Genomic DNA, 17636 nt, shown 5'->3' on the forward strand with positions numbered 1-17636 from the left:
GTAGTAGCAATGATTCGTCTAGGTTTAGTTTACGGTATGAAAAACTGCATTAAAGTTTTTGATACTGACAATTAAACGAATACGTGTAATAACGCATAATTATCAAACTACACTTTATTTTTCCGTATCTATTTAAAAGTGGTCGGCGGCCTACTGCCGTCGTGGCATGTTCTAAAACCAAACAGTATAATTTTATATTATAAAGTCATCAATATAATTTTAAAAGCAAGACGTCTATCACCGGATATAGAGTTTTACAATAAGACCGTTCGGAAGCGGCCTGCATTTGGCATCTTCCGGTGACCCTAGGTAGTAGGATACGTTGCTCTTGCCTGCCCGTGATCGTCATTCCAGAACCTTATATAATCCCTAGCGGATATCGGATCTGCTCATTATGTGGTCTGCTCAGCGCCGCTTGCAGTTAAACATGGAAAGACAAAAATTAAGAATCGTTGTAAAGTGAGAACCATAAATTAGGTCATTTTGTATTTCAGAAACCTGTTAGGGCGTATCCACTTACTGTCAATAAATCTAAGAATTTCAATAGATTCGGCCTTCATTATAACAGATGGCCAGTTGAAGATATTTTTAGGTTTTGAAGTAGTTTATTATTTAGTAGCATAACCATTTTTTTGTTATAGACCAGAGGAGGCGGGGCTTATTGATAGTCGGAGCTGTTTTTTAAAACTTGTTATTTTATATGAACCTTAATTAAATACTAATTTTAAGGTATGCAATATATAAAAAAGAACAAATTTTAAAATTACACAAGGTTTTTTTTTATTTCGTAAGAGTAATTTTTTTTTAGTCAAGGTAACATTTATGTAACACACATACTAACTAATACGTAAAATAATCCTTTCAAGAGGGATGTGGCTGGCGAGCCGCGGGTTCTGCTTATTCTATAGACAACGTTGGTATATATAGTTGATAGCTCGATGGCATTTATTAGCTTCGCTTGGTTTAAGGTGGTAGGGTGCTTACAGAAACTTACAACAATGTGCGTTACAGAAACTAAGCTTTATTTTTCCGTCGAGTGTCTGGCCTGGATTGGATTATTTATTTGTTTCTCCAGAATGAGTGGCCACCTTTTTTCTAAATTGCTTAAACAGTAACTTTATGAAGCGACTGTTTCGTACTGATCCCTGAGAGGTCCTTAGTTTATCATACTAGGGAGACGTTTTAATAGTTTTTCAATTTCATAAGTCATAGGTAAAAAGTACATTGATAAACATAATAGTTTCATATAATAGGGCTTTAACCTACAGTTATTGCAAATAGCCCTGTCAAATGCTGACGCTGATGTCTTAATTTTCCTGCCAGCGTTTACTTTTTAATTTTACAGTGCGATGCGTTTTGTACATAAAAATAAAAACAGTCATTGAAAAAGCGAGCAAAGTGCGAATGTAAACCGGTTTTATCTTGCCCTTTGTCAGTTCGAAGACTAAAGTTTTACGTTTATTTGCAAACATCGTCGGTCCGGATCGTGCTAGTCGTAAAAATAAATTATTACTTATACACATGTGTGTTTAAAAATCGTGCATAACTGATGTCCAGCATTGATTTAAAAAATTCAAGTAAAAACACTTCGGTTCTTTAATATGACATACAAGTTAACAGCATAAAGATATGAATTTATGTGTATTAATTAAATTTTTACTATACATAATTATTGTAATATAGATATATGTAAAATATTTTCATTAATTCAAGTTTAATAAAGGATTGGTTATATATGTTAAAGATTTAACGGGGTGAAAAAAGTTGTTCACTCTAAAATATGTTACATTAATTTATTTTTTAAATGGAATGCGAAAGGCTAGCTAAAGAAAGGAAAATAACTTTTAGTAACACAAAGTAGGGATAGATAGTAAAAAATAATTATGTTTAATACATAGTAATCAGATTTAAAAAAACACTTTCTTATTTTATTATCATTACTCTATTATTTCTTAAACCATGGGTTTTTTTAAAAAAAATAGTGTACCATACATTACTTGACAGTAAAATAGCTATGTATTCACCTTAAAGTTGTTACACCAATAACGAATCACTTTCTATGTATTAATTTAAAGTATATATATATGTATATACCTTAAATTAATACATATTTAAAAATATGTAAAATTTCTTTAATAATTCTTATTTATATTTAAACGTTAAAATACATGTCCATTGGTCCATTTAATGCGAATCCTATAATTTATCGCATTAAATTTGCTTTTTTTTTTTGCTATCATAAAAAAATGTTTTTTTTTTTAATTTGTTACGAGCTTATGTTACTGCACTCTGTTGAAGTTCGTTGTGATTCGTGACAATAATGCAACTTAATAATTTTAGACTTCAAAAGTGACTGGCTCGATTTTTGCAGACATTTAAAGAGGTCACTGGTTCAGTAGCTTTCTTGACGACAGTAAATTTATTCAAAATTGTAAGCCATAACTAATTGAAAAGTGAAACTAGAAAAAAATAAAACTTCAAGTTTTCAGGTGAACGGTGTCTAAACATTCACTTTGGTATAAATATTTTAATACAACATTACCACGTTTATAACTCACAGATGTAGAATTTTCTGATATTAAAAAAATATTATTCACCTTTCCAATAAATATAAATTGTAATTAATCTTTAAGTAGCGGTAGACCAGCGGTAGAAGACTCAGACTTGCGATCGAAGGTCGCAGGTTCAATTCTCGGAAATATATAATTAACACTTTTTGCATTAATTATATAGGATTGCCACGTCTCACAAACTAAACTGTTTCTAAAGGATGGGCAGCAGCGTTTTATGCGTTGCATAATATCACACTGTGTATAATATCGCACACCAACGCTTCTGCCAAGTGTGGAGATTATGGTGTATGCCCACAAAAATTATCTTTGGGGAAGGTCGATGACTTGCAGTGGACTTGCAGGAGCCTATTGGCTGAGACGAATGCGACGACTTGCATCGCAACCGTATGTTATAAAGTAAATAATTGAGCATTAATAACATCTTATTCAGGACTTAACCCTTAGTATTATGTCCATATGTAAGCAAACAAGATTACTGTTGAAGTTACACTTTTTTCCCTCTAATTAAAGAAGGACTCTATATGTTATTAGTTTAATCAAAGTGAAAAGACATCAGAAAAAGTTTTACTCACTGAAGTTTTACCGACAAAAGTATGTAAATTATTAAGTCCTTGGATATTCCGATATATTCCATAAGCGGCATATAAAGCGATAAGTGATTTATGAGCAAATATTTATTGGTATGGCGAACGATTGCTGATATGGTTTATTTGCACGATTAGATCATTAATGCAAAGCTTGTCTTATCAGGAATAAACTGGTTATAATCAGTATTATTGTAATTGTACACAAAATGTACATTTTAATTTGGTACGCATGATGTCATTTCGCAATAAGCATTGGCTTGATTCGATGAGAGGCATAATCAAGATGCCTTCGGTTGGTGCGCGGGCAACTCGCTCGATGTGGGTCATCATTGACAATAGACTATGGTTATTTATATCTCTTTTAGCTATTCGGCACGGTTTTCGCAACGCCATTCATATGTTTGCGCAATTATTTCTCGCTAAAATTATCATTTCAACATTATACTCCGTTTTACATCATTATTTTTTAATTAAATATCATGTCTTTCTTGTGATATTTATGATAAATTTCTTTGTTCAAAGTGACACTTTATTAACATAAAATAAAGTGTATATCTAAATTTAAAAAAGTAAATTTTGAATTTACTAGTATACTTTATGTATGACATTCTTTAAAGTCTAATTAACATGTTTAAGATTTAATTCTTGAAAGACTTGCCCAAAACTCACGTATTTTATTCATGAAACATTTTAACTTCATACAGGCATTGGTTACATAGATAATATATCAATAATGTTTTAAATAAAATACCTACTTAACAAACAAGTTGACCTTGCTAAGTAAACGGTGCGTCAACCCTGTCTTCGACGAAAAAGTAACTCTGAAATATTGAATTTAACCGTTAGGCGCCATTTGCTTTGTCCTCTGTTGACGGAAAGTACTCGAGTCGTAATATTATATCTGTGCATGTATTTATAATCTGTATATCTTTATTGTTATGCATGACTGTCTGGATGACATTGATTTAGTTATCAATTACATAAAAATGCATTTAATACATTTTCCAGACATCATTGCGAAATAAAAAAAAATAACATCTATTTTTAAACTTTTTTGTGGTCACAGTTTCTCTCTTTAAAGTTGACTCATTCGTGCAATCGTTGCTTTCTTATCGTACCTTAGTTCTACTTAAAACATGCACATAAGTATAATCATAAAAGTTCGTTCAATTAAATTCTATATTTACATTTAAAATGTATAAGAATCGATGACGGAATTTACCTGGCTCACTTAATATACTAGGGGAATAAAACAATGAAAGGTGTTCGCGGATGCGCTTCCCGGGATAAAATCTTGCATTATTCACACTGTGCATTAATTACGTAGAATTACCTCTGCTCACAAATAACTTTCTAGAGGATGTCAGTAGTGTCCCCTTAAGTACCATAATACCACACTGATCACCAACCTGCCTGCGAAGTTTGGCAATTATGGTATATCCTCCTGTAGATAGTGAGTACGCCTATGCCTTGTAGTCGTGGTAATAGTGGACGTCTATGGGTTAAAACAACGAAAACAACGCAATGAACATAATTAGTATGTTTGTTTTAACCTAATGCCTATAAAGATGATGTGTACAGGTTTATTAGTTATAAGTGTAGAAGCTTTAAAGGGGTGAATATATGGCTCATTTCTCAGCCAAAAGTTTAATAGCGTTTACACTTATTTCCAATAGCACTGTGCCCTTTCTGAAATATATTTCATTAATTTATGTTTCCTTTGGAGTGCGTCAGGCTAATAACTTCTGGTAGTGCAGTAATATATAATAATCAGAATTATAAAAGCGTTTTTTTTTTCGTACCATGTTATTATTACATTATTTGATGTTTCTGTCTGATGGCTGAAACTACTTTTGGATAGGATATACCTAGCATTAATTAACAGTAATCATCCTTTTAAAGTTCATACATCTAAACCCAATCACCAAGATTGCATATATACATATGTTATCAGATATAACTCGATGATTTCTGAACGTAAATTGAACGGTATATCTTGGCAATTTGACTCCATCGAACTTTCTCTATTCAAAGTAATTATAACTGAAATATATTGAAAGCTAGTTGCCAAATACATTAATGTTTATTTCGATTTCACCTTTACGATTTGTTTTAAACGGTTAACTTGTTAACAGAAATGCGGATGCTCAATTACTTGAATGACGTATCATAGAAGGACGTATAGCAATGTGTTGTGTGTTATAAATGAAATATAATTATTTCATATCTTGTTATAATTAATTGTGAATCATAAACTCCGTAGTAAAAGGGATAATTAAAAATACATACTATAAAAATAATAATTACTTAATAAACATAATAATTATTATGTTAGGGCGCTACTAGATTACATATGAAATCACTTCTCTTTCCATGGCTTGAAATTTAGTTAGACACACGTCAAGGTAAAATGTCAATGTGAACACAACTTTTTTACAAATATATACAATTATATGCCAAATTTAATGATAACAATAAAAAGAAAAATGAAATTGCATAATGTGAAGTAATGAATATTTTTTGAGACATGAAAGGCACATACGGTAGATTGGTAAGTGTAATCAATGTATGGTATAACACAAAGATAGATAAAAAATCTCCGATTTCGTGAACGTGTAACGCGCAATACATGAAATATATTTGCTTAAGTAGGGCAGTCAATAAAAACCATTGATATTTGTATAAGCTAATAATATCGAAAAGCAACATAAAAATGACGAACGAACTTCGCTACAATAAAAAAAATTACCAGACTAAGTGCCTTCTGTTCCTTGCCACCTCGAGCAATCGGAATCTACAAATGCCACTTGGCAAGGTAAGGAAGGCATGGTTCTGGAAAAAAAAATCATTGCACGTTTTCCTAGTGTAATATGATTTGTTGTGAAATTGTGTTCCAGAACATTTTAGAAGGATTAATGTATTTATTACTTTGTCATTAGATTCTATATATTCATTACTAGTGCGATGTAGATATACTTAGATGTTGCAGATCAAGTAGATGATATTAGACGGCCCTTCGCGGTTTACCGCAGAGTCGTGTCTTTGGAGCTTTTTTATGCTCATATAACGTTTTAAACATCGCATCGAGTTGCATTCTCGGAAGCGCTGCCGTAATGTTCTTTTATGATATCGGGCTACAAAACCACCGCGCCTTGTTTTCAAACGAATGATTAAATCATCAATGACTATAGATTGGTTACAAATATTTTTAATTATTAACAATACACTTATTTTCGCCTTCGCCATCATTTCGATTAAATTCTTATGACGTCAAATAGTATGTACAGATTGTAAAACTACTTCAGTGTTATCAGTTTGGTTTTGGGATTTAAAATGGTTCGCGAATTTAGAGTTTATTATTATACTTAGGTAAAGCGAACTTCAAAATTATTTCAGATTTGAGTATGCGTCGAGCATTCATAAGGAGCAGTACAGCGGCTTCGGTGGCGCACTATATTTAAAAACCACGAGATCAGCGTCCTTCCTTTTTTAAAAGTTTAATGTCATGATCATTTTGCATTGACCATCTTCTAAGAGCTATTAAAGTTGTCATTGACATTAATACCGCGATCATGTCCAGATGTACCGTACCGTACCTCGCTACTGGCTAACGAGTCACGTGCGTGATGATGTCCGTTTTGATATACGCTATTTATAACGGCCGGTGCGTATGTATTAAGGCAATAACCTCAGCTTAATGTTTTTTTTTTAAATTTCACGTTACACACTGGTCTACAGGGACTTTGTTTTACAAGCAAAATTTGTTTTAGCACTATTTATTTGTTTTTATAATTAATGTCTACAATAATCAGATTTCACCACGACAAATATGTTTTGATAAAGAAAATTGAAAATTGGTGATAATTGATGATAATATATTTTAGATATAGTTACCATCATCACGTCAGAGATCACCACGATGGGCGGTTCACGTTGCCCGCATCCACCGACTTTTCGCGAGTTTGACTATGTCGTTGGTCTGCCTAGTGGGAGGCCTGCTTTAGACATTATAACCTTACCATTACATTTTTTCCGTGGAAGTCGACTATACTTTCCGCAATTAAAAGGTGGCACGGCGCTGTAAACACATAGTATCTTAACACGGATGTGGCTACGGGTATCCAGACCGGGACCATTATACAGGAGTAAATATATAGCTCATTTGCTGTCAATTAATGCATAATTTATGTTATATCTAAAAATCAATGATCTCGGAAACAATAATAATACAGTAAGAAGATGCGTTTTCTAAATTCGGTCTACTCATAATAAAATTAGCAATTGTTTACTATCTGTCGACTGTACTAAAAACTGAATGTTGTTGTTGACTGTAATAAAAAATGAATGTTACATATTTCAGAGTGATTACTGTATAAAGGGTGATTGATTGCGCGCAAAACTTTAAAAGTTTTTTTTGCTGAAAACGACCTATACATTCACTCCTTCAGAGCTTTTACTCGTATAACCAACCTGTACATATATAATTGTATTGGGAGACCGACAAGTTGTTACACAGCCGTTTTGTATTTTGTTTCGAGTATTAAAGTTCGGTTCAGAGGTGAATCTTCGTACGTCTCTAATGGCATTTCTTTTACAAGTATATCTAAGAAAAATTTGCATAGCCAAGTAAGCTTGTAGTATAAAACTCGTAGATGTTAATGGAATGAAGATTTTAATGTATTTTTTTATTTCGCGCTTTTGACTCATGCGTGCTGCCATTAACATGGCGAGTGATTCACTAATTGAACAATCTTTTTTTATGAAGACAATCATCGAACAGAAACGATGTGAATGCTTCAGATAAAACATTTACGTTAATTGATTCATATTACTTAATATTTATTTTTTATATTTCATTAGTTAGAACATATTACATATTTACGCTGTTTATCCTTGTACCATAATTTATAAACAGAAACAAAAATAATATTTTAATGAATGAAACAAAAGAAGCCAAAATAAAAGGCGTAGTATTTTACAAATTAAACTATTAAGGATAATATCATAAGTATACCGTGTTATTATTATATAATGCGATTAATAAGCCGCTGTTAACAATTGGCAAAAACGCCATTACGCGGACGACAGCGTGGGAAGATAATGCCAAACATTTCCGGCGAGGGGTTATTGAAGGCAAGGTTACATTATTTAAAAAAAAATACGAGCTTTTTGCTCGACGTTTATTGAATTATAAGATACCGATTAAAACGACTTATTGGGATTCATTATTTATACTTTTATGGATTGTACTGTTTTAAAAATGTGTACATTTGTAGACAAAAGGCAAAAATACTTTAATTAGCTACGAAACAAGTATAAATTATAATTAATATCATAGCTTATCTCAAAATACATATGTTACGTTAAAGCATTGTTATTTACAAAACTATTTTGAACAGATCACTGTTTTATGGATACCGAGTACGTTTTTTGTTAGTTAACATTCAATAGACAATGAAAGTCTCCCACGGCCCACTACCCCAGGTTATTGAAAAGCTTGTGACACACTTATGCGACTCTCTCGGATGTTAACCCGGCGCGCCGATAGCGTTTATGGCTGTAGCGTTAATTAAGTGATAATTACAGAATAGCGTTGTTTGAATTACGTTTTTTGTTTTACAAATTAGTTTCTTAGACAAAAAGTTGTTTTGCTTGTTAATCTTCCGCCTTATGTTAACGAGTTTTATTTCGTTGCGGTTATTAAACATGATTTTATTTATATTTTTCAGGAACAATTTTTTGTGCTTTTTTTTCTGCACATAACTTTTTATTACGTTTTATATTTTTTTATTTATGATTTTGTATAATTTTAATAGTTTCATTTTATAAAATGCGTCGTGAGGGATCGGCAAATAATGTTTCGTATTCAATATTTATTTGTGGGCGACCACGCCTAGGACGCCCACCCACAAGGTGGACAGACAACTTCATTAGTGTCGTCGGAAGGCGCTGGATGTAAGCCACTTGTAATCGGTCCTATTAGAAAATTTTAAAGGAGGTCTATGTACAATATTCAACTTAATGCGGCTGAAATGATAACGAAAATGATGATTTACTATTTATATAGTGTGTTATAGTTGTCGGTATGATGTGTAAAAGACTGAGATTAGGTCTATTGGTAAACGTAATGTGTAATCATATCAGTAAATAAGTATTTTATAGTTACTGTAGTAACATATTGTAAATTATCAGTGTTCGATACACTACATTATATATATCATCCTGTTTTTAAATGTTTTTAAAGAATTATGTCTTTATTTTTATTCATTATTCAAAATTTTCCTACAGTTAACTGAAGAAGTGCAGAGAAAACAGAGTGAATACCAGAAGTGCCTAGAGTCGTACAAGCAAATGAGAGCAAAGTTCGAAGAGAACTACCTAAAATGTAAGTGTAAGTTTATCCTTTGTACATTTTTTTATTTGCATGTTTTGTTATAGACAAATGCTGTTTCACCGCTAACTTTCTAAAGTAGACCTTTTTAAAGTAACTCACCTCGAGGTCACCTTCGGAAGCCTTTACTTGTACGGGGCACTCACTTAAAGTACTGTCAGAGACAATGGAAGCAACATTTACCGTAAATAGGTTCCTGCCCTCGGGCAGGTATAGTGTACCCATTGGTTGGGAACTTTAAATACAGTATAATCTACAAATTTAGGAATGGGCAAAGAAAGAGTTTTAATTATTTCATGATTTCGAAAGACATTCAAACTCTTGGTCTCTAAGGCGAATGCTTGATAGAGTGAACGTTTGCTAAAGCCCCTGAGACGACACAAACCGACCTCCCCGACATGTGTTGTTATTCATAGATTTCCGATGGGACCGGTTGGAAGAGTCTTCCGAAAACCTTAATACGGTCGCCTGTCCGCTTTGTGGGTGGGACGTCTTATGCTGTGCTTGTGTCGACGGATTGGTATTTTAAAAATTACTATTGCTAGGTTTTCATACTGTTTTGTTAGAGTGTCTCTCAGCGAGTAATAACAGCGACTAATTTAAAATCAAATCTGAGTATGTTCTGATTTCTCCGGTTTTTTTTCTCAAAATCATAAAGTGACATCATAAAATTTTATTAATAATATTATTATTTAAAATTATGTGCTTCAAGTTTCTTATAGGATTACGAAGCGTTTTTAGCTATAATTTTCACCGGTTGCTTGTTAAAAATCTTCGAAGATTATTTGAAAATATAAAACCGTCGTAAACCGCCTTCCAATTTTAAATATAAATCGATCATAAACTTTAGCGTCCTTCGCGCAAATTTGTTATACGCTGGCAGTAACGATCATACATTGACCTTCTCGTGATTTGCGGCGACTTCGGCATGCTTAAAGAATTAGCATTTCCTATGTTATTATAAGCGACGAACCTGTTATAAGCTTGAATGAAAAACGCTACGACTATTTTAATAAAATAAAATTATTTACAGCAAAATTCGTTATTACATTAAAATATTGCGTGAAGTAATGAAAAAAATTATAGGCCTATTTGCACTAACAATCAATAGTGTGTATAACAATAGATTGTGAATATTTCTTTCTCTTTTATTCACAGCATAGTATGAAATATATAACTCAAGTTAATACTTCGTCGCAAATAAAGCTAATCTTTAATTGTGCAAATTTTATTATTTCATTAATTTTGGTGGCATTTTTATCTGTTAGGTATATTACATAATTTAGTATTTAATATTAATTTACCGTATAAATGCAAATTCAGGTCAATTATGTGGCTTGAATATCATTAATATTAATTACAATGTAACGATTATTGTATAGCAAATCAGTGTTATATAAGAATTTTTTTTTTTGTGTTCATTTTTATCAGTAGTGAAGTTTTTTTTTTAAATTTTAGTTCCTTAATTCATCTAGTAAGTTCTTGTGAGATTGAATTAGTAATATGATCAGAATTGCTAATATGAAGTAGCTGAGAAGGAGATACATCGCTCGTGATACCGACGGCAGTTTGGGTTGAAAGGTCCTTGAGTTTTGACCGTGGACAAGGCCCATACCATATAGACCGACGTCATAGTCAAGGTCTGAGGAAGTCGCTGGATGCGGGTAGCGAAAGAGGAGAAAGCATGGCGATCTTTATCGGTTGACATGATGATGACGATTCAACCAGCAAATGATTAGTTAAAAATAAATATTGCTTTGAAGAACGATGTAAACGTGTTATCCGGCGGATGATTTGCTTTTCGCCTACGCGTAGGGCGTCACACAATGTGGTGCGAACGATATCGGGAAACTAGCATTGTGTTTCATTACGTTACTGGCGCCAGTGTTACGATTGCGAATCGCATGTTTACCAGTGCGCCTACGCACGTTCGCCCATCGCTGTGTAATGTATACAATTGAGAGTTGAAAGCTCTGTAATATATACATATTTATAAATATATATTACTATATAAAACTTGCTGTGGGCGTGTCTGTGGGTTGACATGCATAAAACACTTTAAATTAATAGGAATCCTTTTCGACCTCTCTAGTATTTAATGCAACGGCCTAAGCCGAGGATCTTCAGGAAGCTATCTAGCATAGTTACTAAACATAAGGGTTAGGCGTTAAATTTAGCATTACATATATAATTTTTAATTTTAATTGCCTTGTATCAGTAGATTAAGTGTCATAGAACCCACCGTTATGTATGTAATCTCGTCCAGTTAGTTTAAAATTCGCGGAACGTTTGATTACTTGTTACAACTTAACTACGGATGCGGCTTACTGTATATAAATATATATTAACGACGTTTGTCCGTCGGTCGGCGTCCGAACGGGATATTGAAATCATCAAACGTAATGACAGTTATTTATTTACGACTTACGCTACAGTTACTAGGTTATGTTTCAATTGGTGTTTGTTCTTGCTGTTTTGTATAGATTTGTTGTCATTATTAACATTTAATAACTCTAATGGATATTTAAGTAGTGGGACAATTCTCGAAGGAATGTATATTTAGGTGTCAAATGTTTTTAAATAATTAACGTGATGACGAGTGATCATTTTTTTTTTAAATTCTAAAGTCTCTGAGACTGACAAATGGTAGGGCGCTTTAAGACAGCGAGTCAAAATAAAGAATGTGTCCTCTCATCGAATATTTAAAAATAATTACGTGACAACTCTCTATACAGAGTGATTAGTTATAAGTGTAAAAGCTTTAAACGGATGACTGTATAGCTTATTTGCCGGCAAAAGAGAGAACGCAAAAAAGAGAGTCCTTATCGGCTGACATGATCAGGTGATGAATTCGAATTTTAATTATTATGTATTATTAAGTTACTTAAGTTATTATTTCTAAAACCATTGGTGTTTGTAGAGGGTTTTTCATACAATAATTGACAGCAAATGAGCTATACATTCACACCTTTAAAGCTTTTAGATATTATTTCAACCCCCTTTTTTAAATGATGGTACATGGACGATGTTAACTTGAATTTTTAGACATAATATGCGTTATATATTTGTTACATTATTAATTAAGCACATTTATTTCAGGTCCCACAAGTAGAGGTGGACGTAAGTTGGATGAAACCCGTGACAAATACAGCAAGGCGTGCAGAAGGCTGCACCGGGCGCACAACGAATATGTTCTCTTGCTAGCAGAGGCCACAGAGTGCGAGAGGGCTCTGAGAACGGAAGCACTGCCCTCATTGTTGGACCAGCAAAGGCGGCAGGGGGAGGCTACAGCTGCTTCTTGGTAAATTAAAAGATAATTCTTCATTAATTTTAAACATTTATTATAACTTATATATGGTAGAGTTTAATTTTAAAATTAAGAATGAAATATGTATTGTCGTAAAACTGAGTGCAGTACAAATGATAGCAATCAAAGAAGGTGCCCATAACACTAATACATTTTATTTCATACATTCTCAATGGGCACAGGAATCAGGAATGAATTCAAGATTCTTAGAAGTAACCCCCATAACTATTTATACTTAGGACGATTATACTAACAATATTATACCAGTTCTAAGTGTAATATATAATTAAGCGCCTCGATCTATTCTATTTTTTTTTGTTTTATTGCATATATAACCAAGAGAGTCATAATTATGAGCACATATTCACGTTTTCGTTTAATATACAAATGATAATTATCTCGGAAATAATATTCTGACAGAAGCAGTCGGAATATCCCAGTTCCTTTATAGCTTTAATGTAAACGTAATATTATTTGTTACGTGAAACGCTTAAAACGTTAATAACATCTGCATAAATGTATGTGTAAAATCTACGGTACATCTTCTGCAATCAATGTGTGTTGCCGGTGATGACTTACCGCACTGAAACGTTATCTCTTACTTCAAGCCTCTTTGGGAAGCTCACAGTAGCTCAAAGAGCCTTTGAGAGCTATTGGCTATAATCTGTATTTCTGTACGAAATCGCATCTGGAATGGGAAGATGCGAACGAACGAAATTAACCGATATAACCCTGTGGATTGTCAAAGAAGCAGCAGATAGATCACATATCGCACAGAACAGATGGTTGCTAGGGTCTCAAAGATTTTGAAGTGGTGATCACGAGCGGTATCAGCAAGCACAGCGCAAGAGATGTTCTTCCACAAGGTTGACAGACAGACGACCTTGTTCAGGTCCCGGAAAGATAATGAAGGAAATTTCTAGAAAGGTCTACATATGTCTAGCAGTGGACATCCTAGGCCTAATGACGATGGTCATACAATTATAAATAAATATATAGTGGGAAATTTATATAATAATATAAAACATGTTATTAGAAAAATGTCTTATTCACAGTATTAAAGATATTTCACAGAATTAGTTAATTAAATACGCCAGGCAGTCGTTACGAATTCGTAGTCATATAAAAATTACAAGTGTCATTATCTATAGTAGACAGAACAGGAAATTTCAATTACATTAATATCATACGTAAAATCTGGTTTCAATTAAAAAAGTTGCTAAAGTTGTGTAACATTTACGAGATTTTATTCACAAATATTTCAAATATATTCTAATTTCAAATACATTTTAATTTGTAAGAAACGAAATATGGTGAATGAATAGAAAATGGCCATTTAATTTCAGTAGTACTTATTCCTTACAAACTGCGACTATACAAGAAAATGCTATTTTACTTTAGTTAGTGCTAGTGCTATTTACTTTACATGTAAGTTATTTAATTTCAATTCGATTTAGAGTCCGGTCTTTGTGTACAATATTTAAGAATATATTATCTTATATTAAAATAATAAATTACTAAAAGACAGTGAGAGGACAAGACCAAGCAATTGGGAGTTTACATAAAAATAATTTTAATTTAGAACTTTTTACATGACTCTACTTTTGACTTTCTTTTGGATTTTTCTCAGCTCCGCAACGTGTTATAGTGGTGGAGAAGAATTAGGGAGACACCCCACAACAATGCTTTTTAAAAAAAAATTAATAATGCACATGCACCTGTCTGGCTTCGGGGTTCATGTCATTTAAATAATCGCATAATATAATTGTCGGAAAGTTTAGTTAAAAAAGGCAAAATATTAAAAAAACAATGTTAGGATAGAATAAAAAAACGTAGTGTACTATGAATCATTTAATAAACCATATTATTATTGAATAGCCATGTAGCATATGACTGTGCCGTACTTATTTTTATAACCGCACTTTTGTTTCTTTTAGACTGCGTTAGGCCAATAATATTTGACAGTACGTAGTCTATCGAGACAACTAGTTTTATAATAAATTTTTAATTAACATATACATGAAAAGAATCCGTATTTGCATAATAATCTTAATTGTTAATTAAATCAAATCTCCAGAATATCTTTCCATTAATTATTTATATATATATACACATGTATAAAAAGTGTAATGATGACGTTTTGCGTAATTACTTAATTATTGCTTCCTAGAAAGTTTCTATTCGTGTATAAAAACTCCGAAAGACATTAAACCGACGGAAATTATTCCGTTATAAGATATTCCGACAGATACAAGACCGAAGTTACATTTTGACGAGATTTTATAAATTACTACTTACTTTTTCGAAAATTAATACATTTTATGAAAAACAATGTTTTAATATTATCACACTTAAAGTAAAATGGTAATGAATAGAGGTTACTTGTCGTAGTTTTAATCTATAGACGCCCACTGCAAGACATAGGGCCTTTTCTAAAGATATCTAAGGGGTAAACCATAATCGCCACGTTTTGCAGGAGGGTTGGCGATCGCAGTGAGGATCGCAGTGATTATGTTACGTAGAGGACGCCGCTGCCCATTCTCTAGAAAGTTTTTTGATCAGTGGCAATCCTACACAAACTTTGAATTATACATATATCTGATTCCCGGGAAACGAACCTACGACTTTCAATCGCAGGTCTCAGTCCTGTACCACTGGGCTACCACTGCCCATCTGCAATGTCTTTGTTGCCTGTCGCCGAATAAATCGAAGTGTCTACCAGAGCCAAAAAGGACGGACTCCTATGTTTGTAATAAATATATTAATCACTCTGGACGTATTGTTCTTTTCAATTATAAATTACTGACTATCCCCTCGCCTGCTTCGCAAATATAATGAACCGTCTCTCAACCACTTGCGGTTGGAATTTCGTAAAGTCCGAACAACCAAACTTCATATCTTTAAACCTAATAGTAATAGCTTGAGAGATACCGTGATAAGTCATTTCAAAAGTCGAAATCTCTTACCTATATTCTAGATTTGGTAGGATATTTAGAAAAGTGAAATATTATGGTAGAATATTTGTCAATAGTATTTTACTTTATTTAGATATGATAGAAAAATTCTGTTTGCCGAGTAAAGGTCAGCTAAGTATGGATTTTACCAAATTACACAGGAGTTGAAGGAGAATTTATTAAAAAGTATATTTTTAGACTATTAACCTTAAAAGGCATTGCGGACAACGTATAAATATGTATTTACAAATGGTCACTCAGTTTTACTAAAATTTAGAACAAAGTAACCTATAGCAGCGTGACCAGTCGCTATATAAATTGTATTTTTTCTTACACCGAGAACATGAAGTAACTCGCCGGGTAAACCAGGAAGCAACGTCTTGTCTGATTAGATTTTTTTAATTATTGTTATTATTATCATATATTTCCGCGTGTTTTATAGAAAAACATCTTTTATCTAATTAAGCTTCTGAGTCTGTATGATGTGTTTTTGTATTAGAACATTCCATTATTATTTACGGATGTTTAACTGCACAATAAATGTGATATACAATTTGATTAGTTATAGGACTAAAACCTTTAAAGGGGCGAAAGCATAGCACATTCGACAGCAAAAATTTAAAACTTTTACACATATTCTTATTAGTTCTAACTCTTATTTTATTTTTTCTTTTTGAATTCTAACGCATTGACTTATAACTTCTGGCCGTGCATAGTCTGTAGTGCCGAATAGTAAACAATAATTAAGATGTAGTAATCTGAATTTTAAAAACTTTTTTCCTTATTATATATTCATTACGTTATTTTATATTTCTGAAACTATTGCTTTTTGTATAGTGTGCGCCAAACATTAATAGACAGCAAATGTGCTATACATTCATACTTTTAAAGATTTTACACTTATAACCAATAACAAAAATATACAGGAATTTAGTGTTAAATAGTCGTCATTCTTATTGGAATGTCGTGATGGAATTTTAAGGTAACAATATGCTAATCGAAGTAAATAAATAATGGTTATGATTTTTTTATTAAAATTAAACAGGAAGGCAATATTACTGGAAGTGGTGCAAAGGTCGGACTTCAGCACGGACAAATTCAGAGAGATCCAGAGCAAAGTGGAGTCCACAATTCAGAATCTTAAACCTCAGGATGAATACAAGGAGTTCATGGAAAAATACAAGTAAGAATATTATCATAAATATTTTAATAATAATAGACCAGCTTGTATATAAAATCGAATGTTTTATTTTGTACCATTTTTTTTGTTCTAAACTGACATTTATGAGCAAAATATTCCGAATTAAATAAAGTGAAGAATTGAACTATTTTAATTTAAAGTAGCCCTCCTACGGGATTGAGTCGCGATTAAATCTGAAATAGCCCACGGCAATCTCAGTCGGATTTTATTTTATTTGTCATCCATCTTAGCTTTTCCAATTTGAAAACTGTTTACGTTTGCCATTTACGAAATAAAATAATCTCGTATGAATATTTTTTTATTACTACTTAATTTATAATTTTGTTACGTACCCCTATTTCATCATCATCAGCATTTCAGCCGTAAGACGTATTCTGCTGAACATGGGTCACAGATTTCCCATCTCATTGAAAGCGGTCTGCTTGCAGCGTTTTCCAAGGATCTTAACAAGTTCATCTTTCCAACTTGTGGTTCGGACGTCTTACGTTGAGGTTGTCGATCCGTGGTCTCCACTCCAGAACCTTAAGTACTCACTACCACTGCAACTACAAATGTAATGTTTCTAATGCTAGATAATGTAATGTTAGATAATGATACAGTCAAACTTAAAAGTCCTCGATGTT

At 32.6% G+C, this 17636-nt stretch overlaps 1 protein-coding gene across 4 annotated transcripts in view; it reads left to right on the forward strand.

The window, feature by feature from the left end:
• The window catches only part of FER (tyrosine-protein kinase Fer), a 67540-nt gene that overhangs the window by 38921 nt on the left and 10983 nt on the right, over positions 1-17636 (forward strand). For 2 of the 4 annotated variants that reach the window (XM_068768246.1, XM_068768258.1), the window contains exons 3-5: positions 9449-9551; positions 12651-12852; positions 16858-16995. In XM_068768246.1, coding sequence (XP_068624347.1) covers positions 9449-9551; positions 12651-12852; positions 16858-16995 — 443 coding nt within the window. The remainder of the gene's footprint in view (positions 1-9448; positions 9552-12650; positions 12853-16857; positions 16996-17636) is intronic. The other 2 variants (XM_068768252.1, XM_068768263.1) reach the window with 1 other exon arrangement.

Source organism: Battus philenor, unplaced genomic scaffold (genome assembly GCF_028537555.1).
Source record: "Battus philenor isolate CCGP_79_NKW_IND1 unplaced genomic scaffold, ilBatPhil1.0.hap1 SCAF_10, whole genome shotgun sequence".
Taxonomy (NCBI): domain Eukaryota; kingdom Metazoa; phylum Arthropoda; class Insecta; order Lepidoptera; family Papilionidae; genus Battus; species Battus philenor.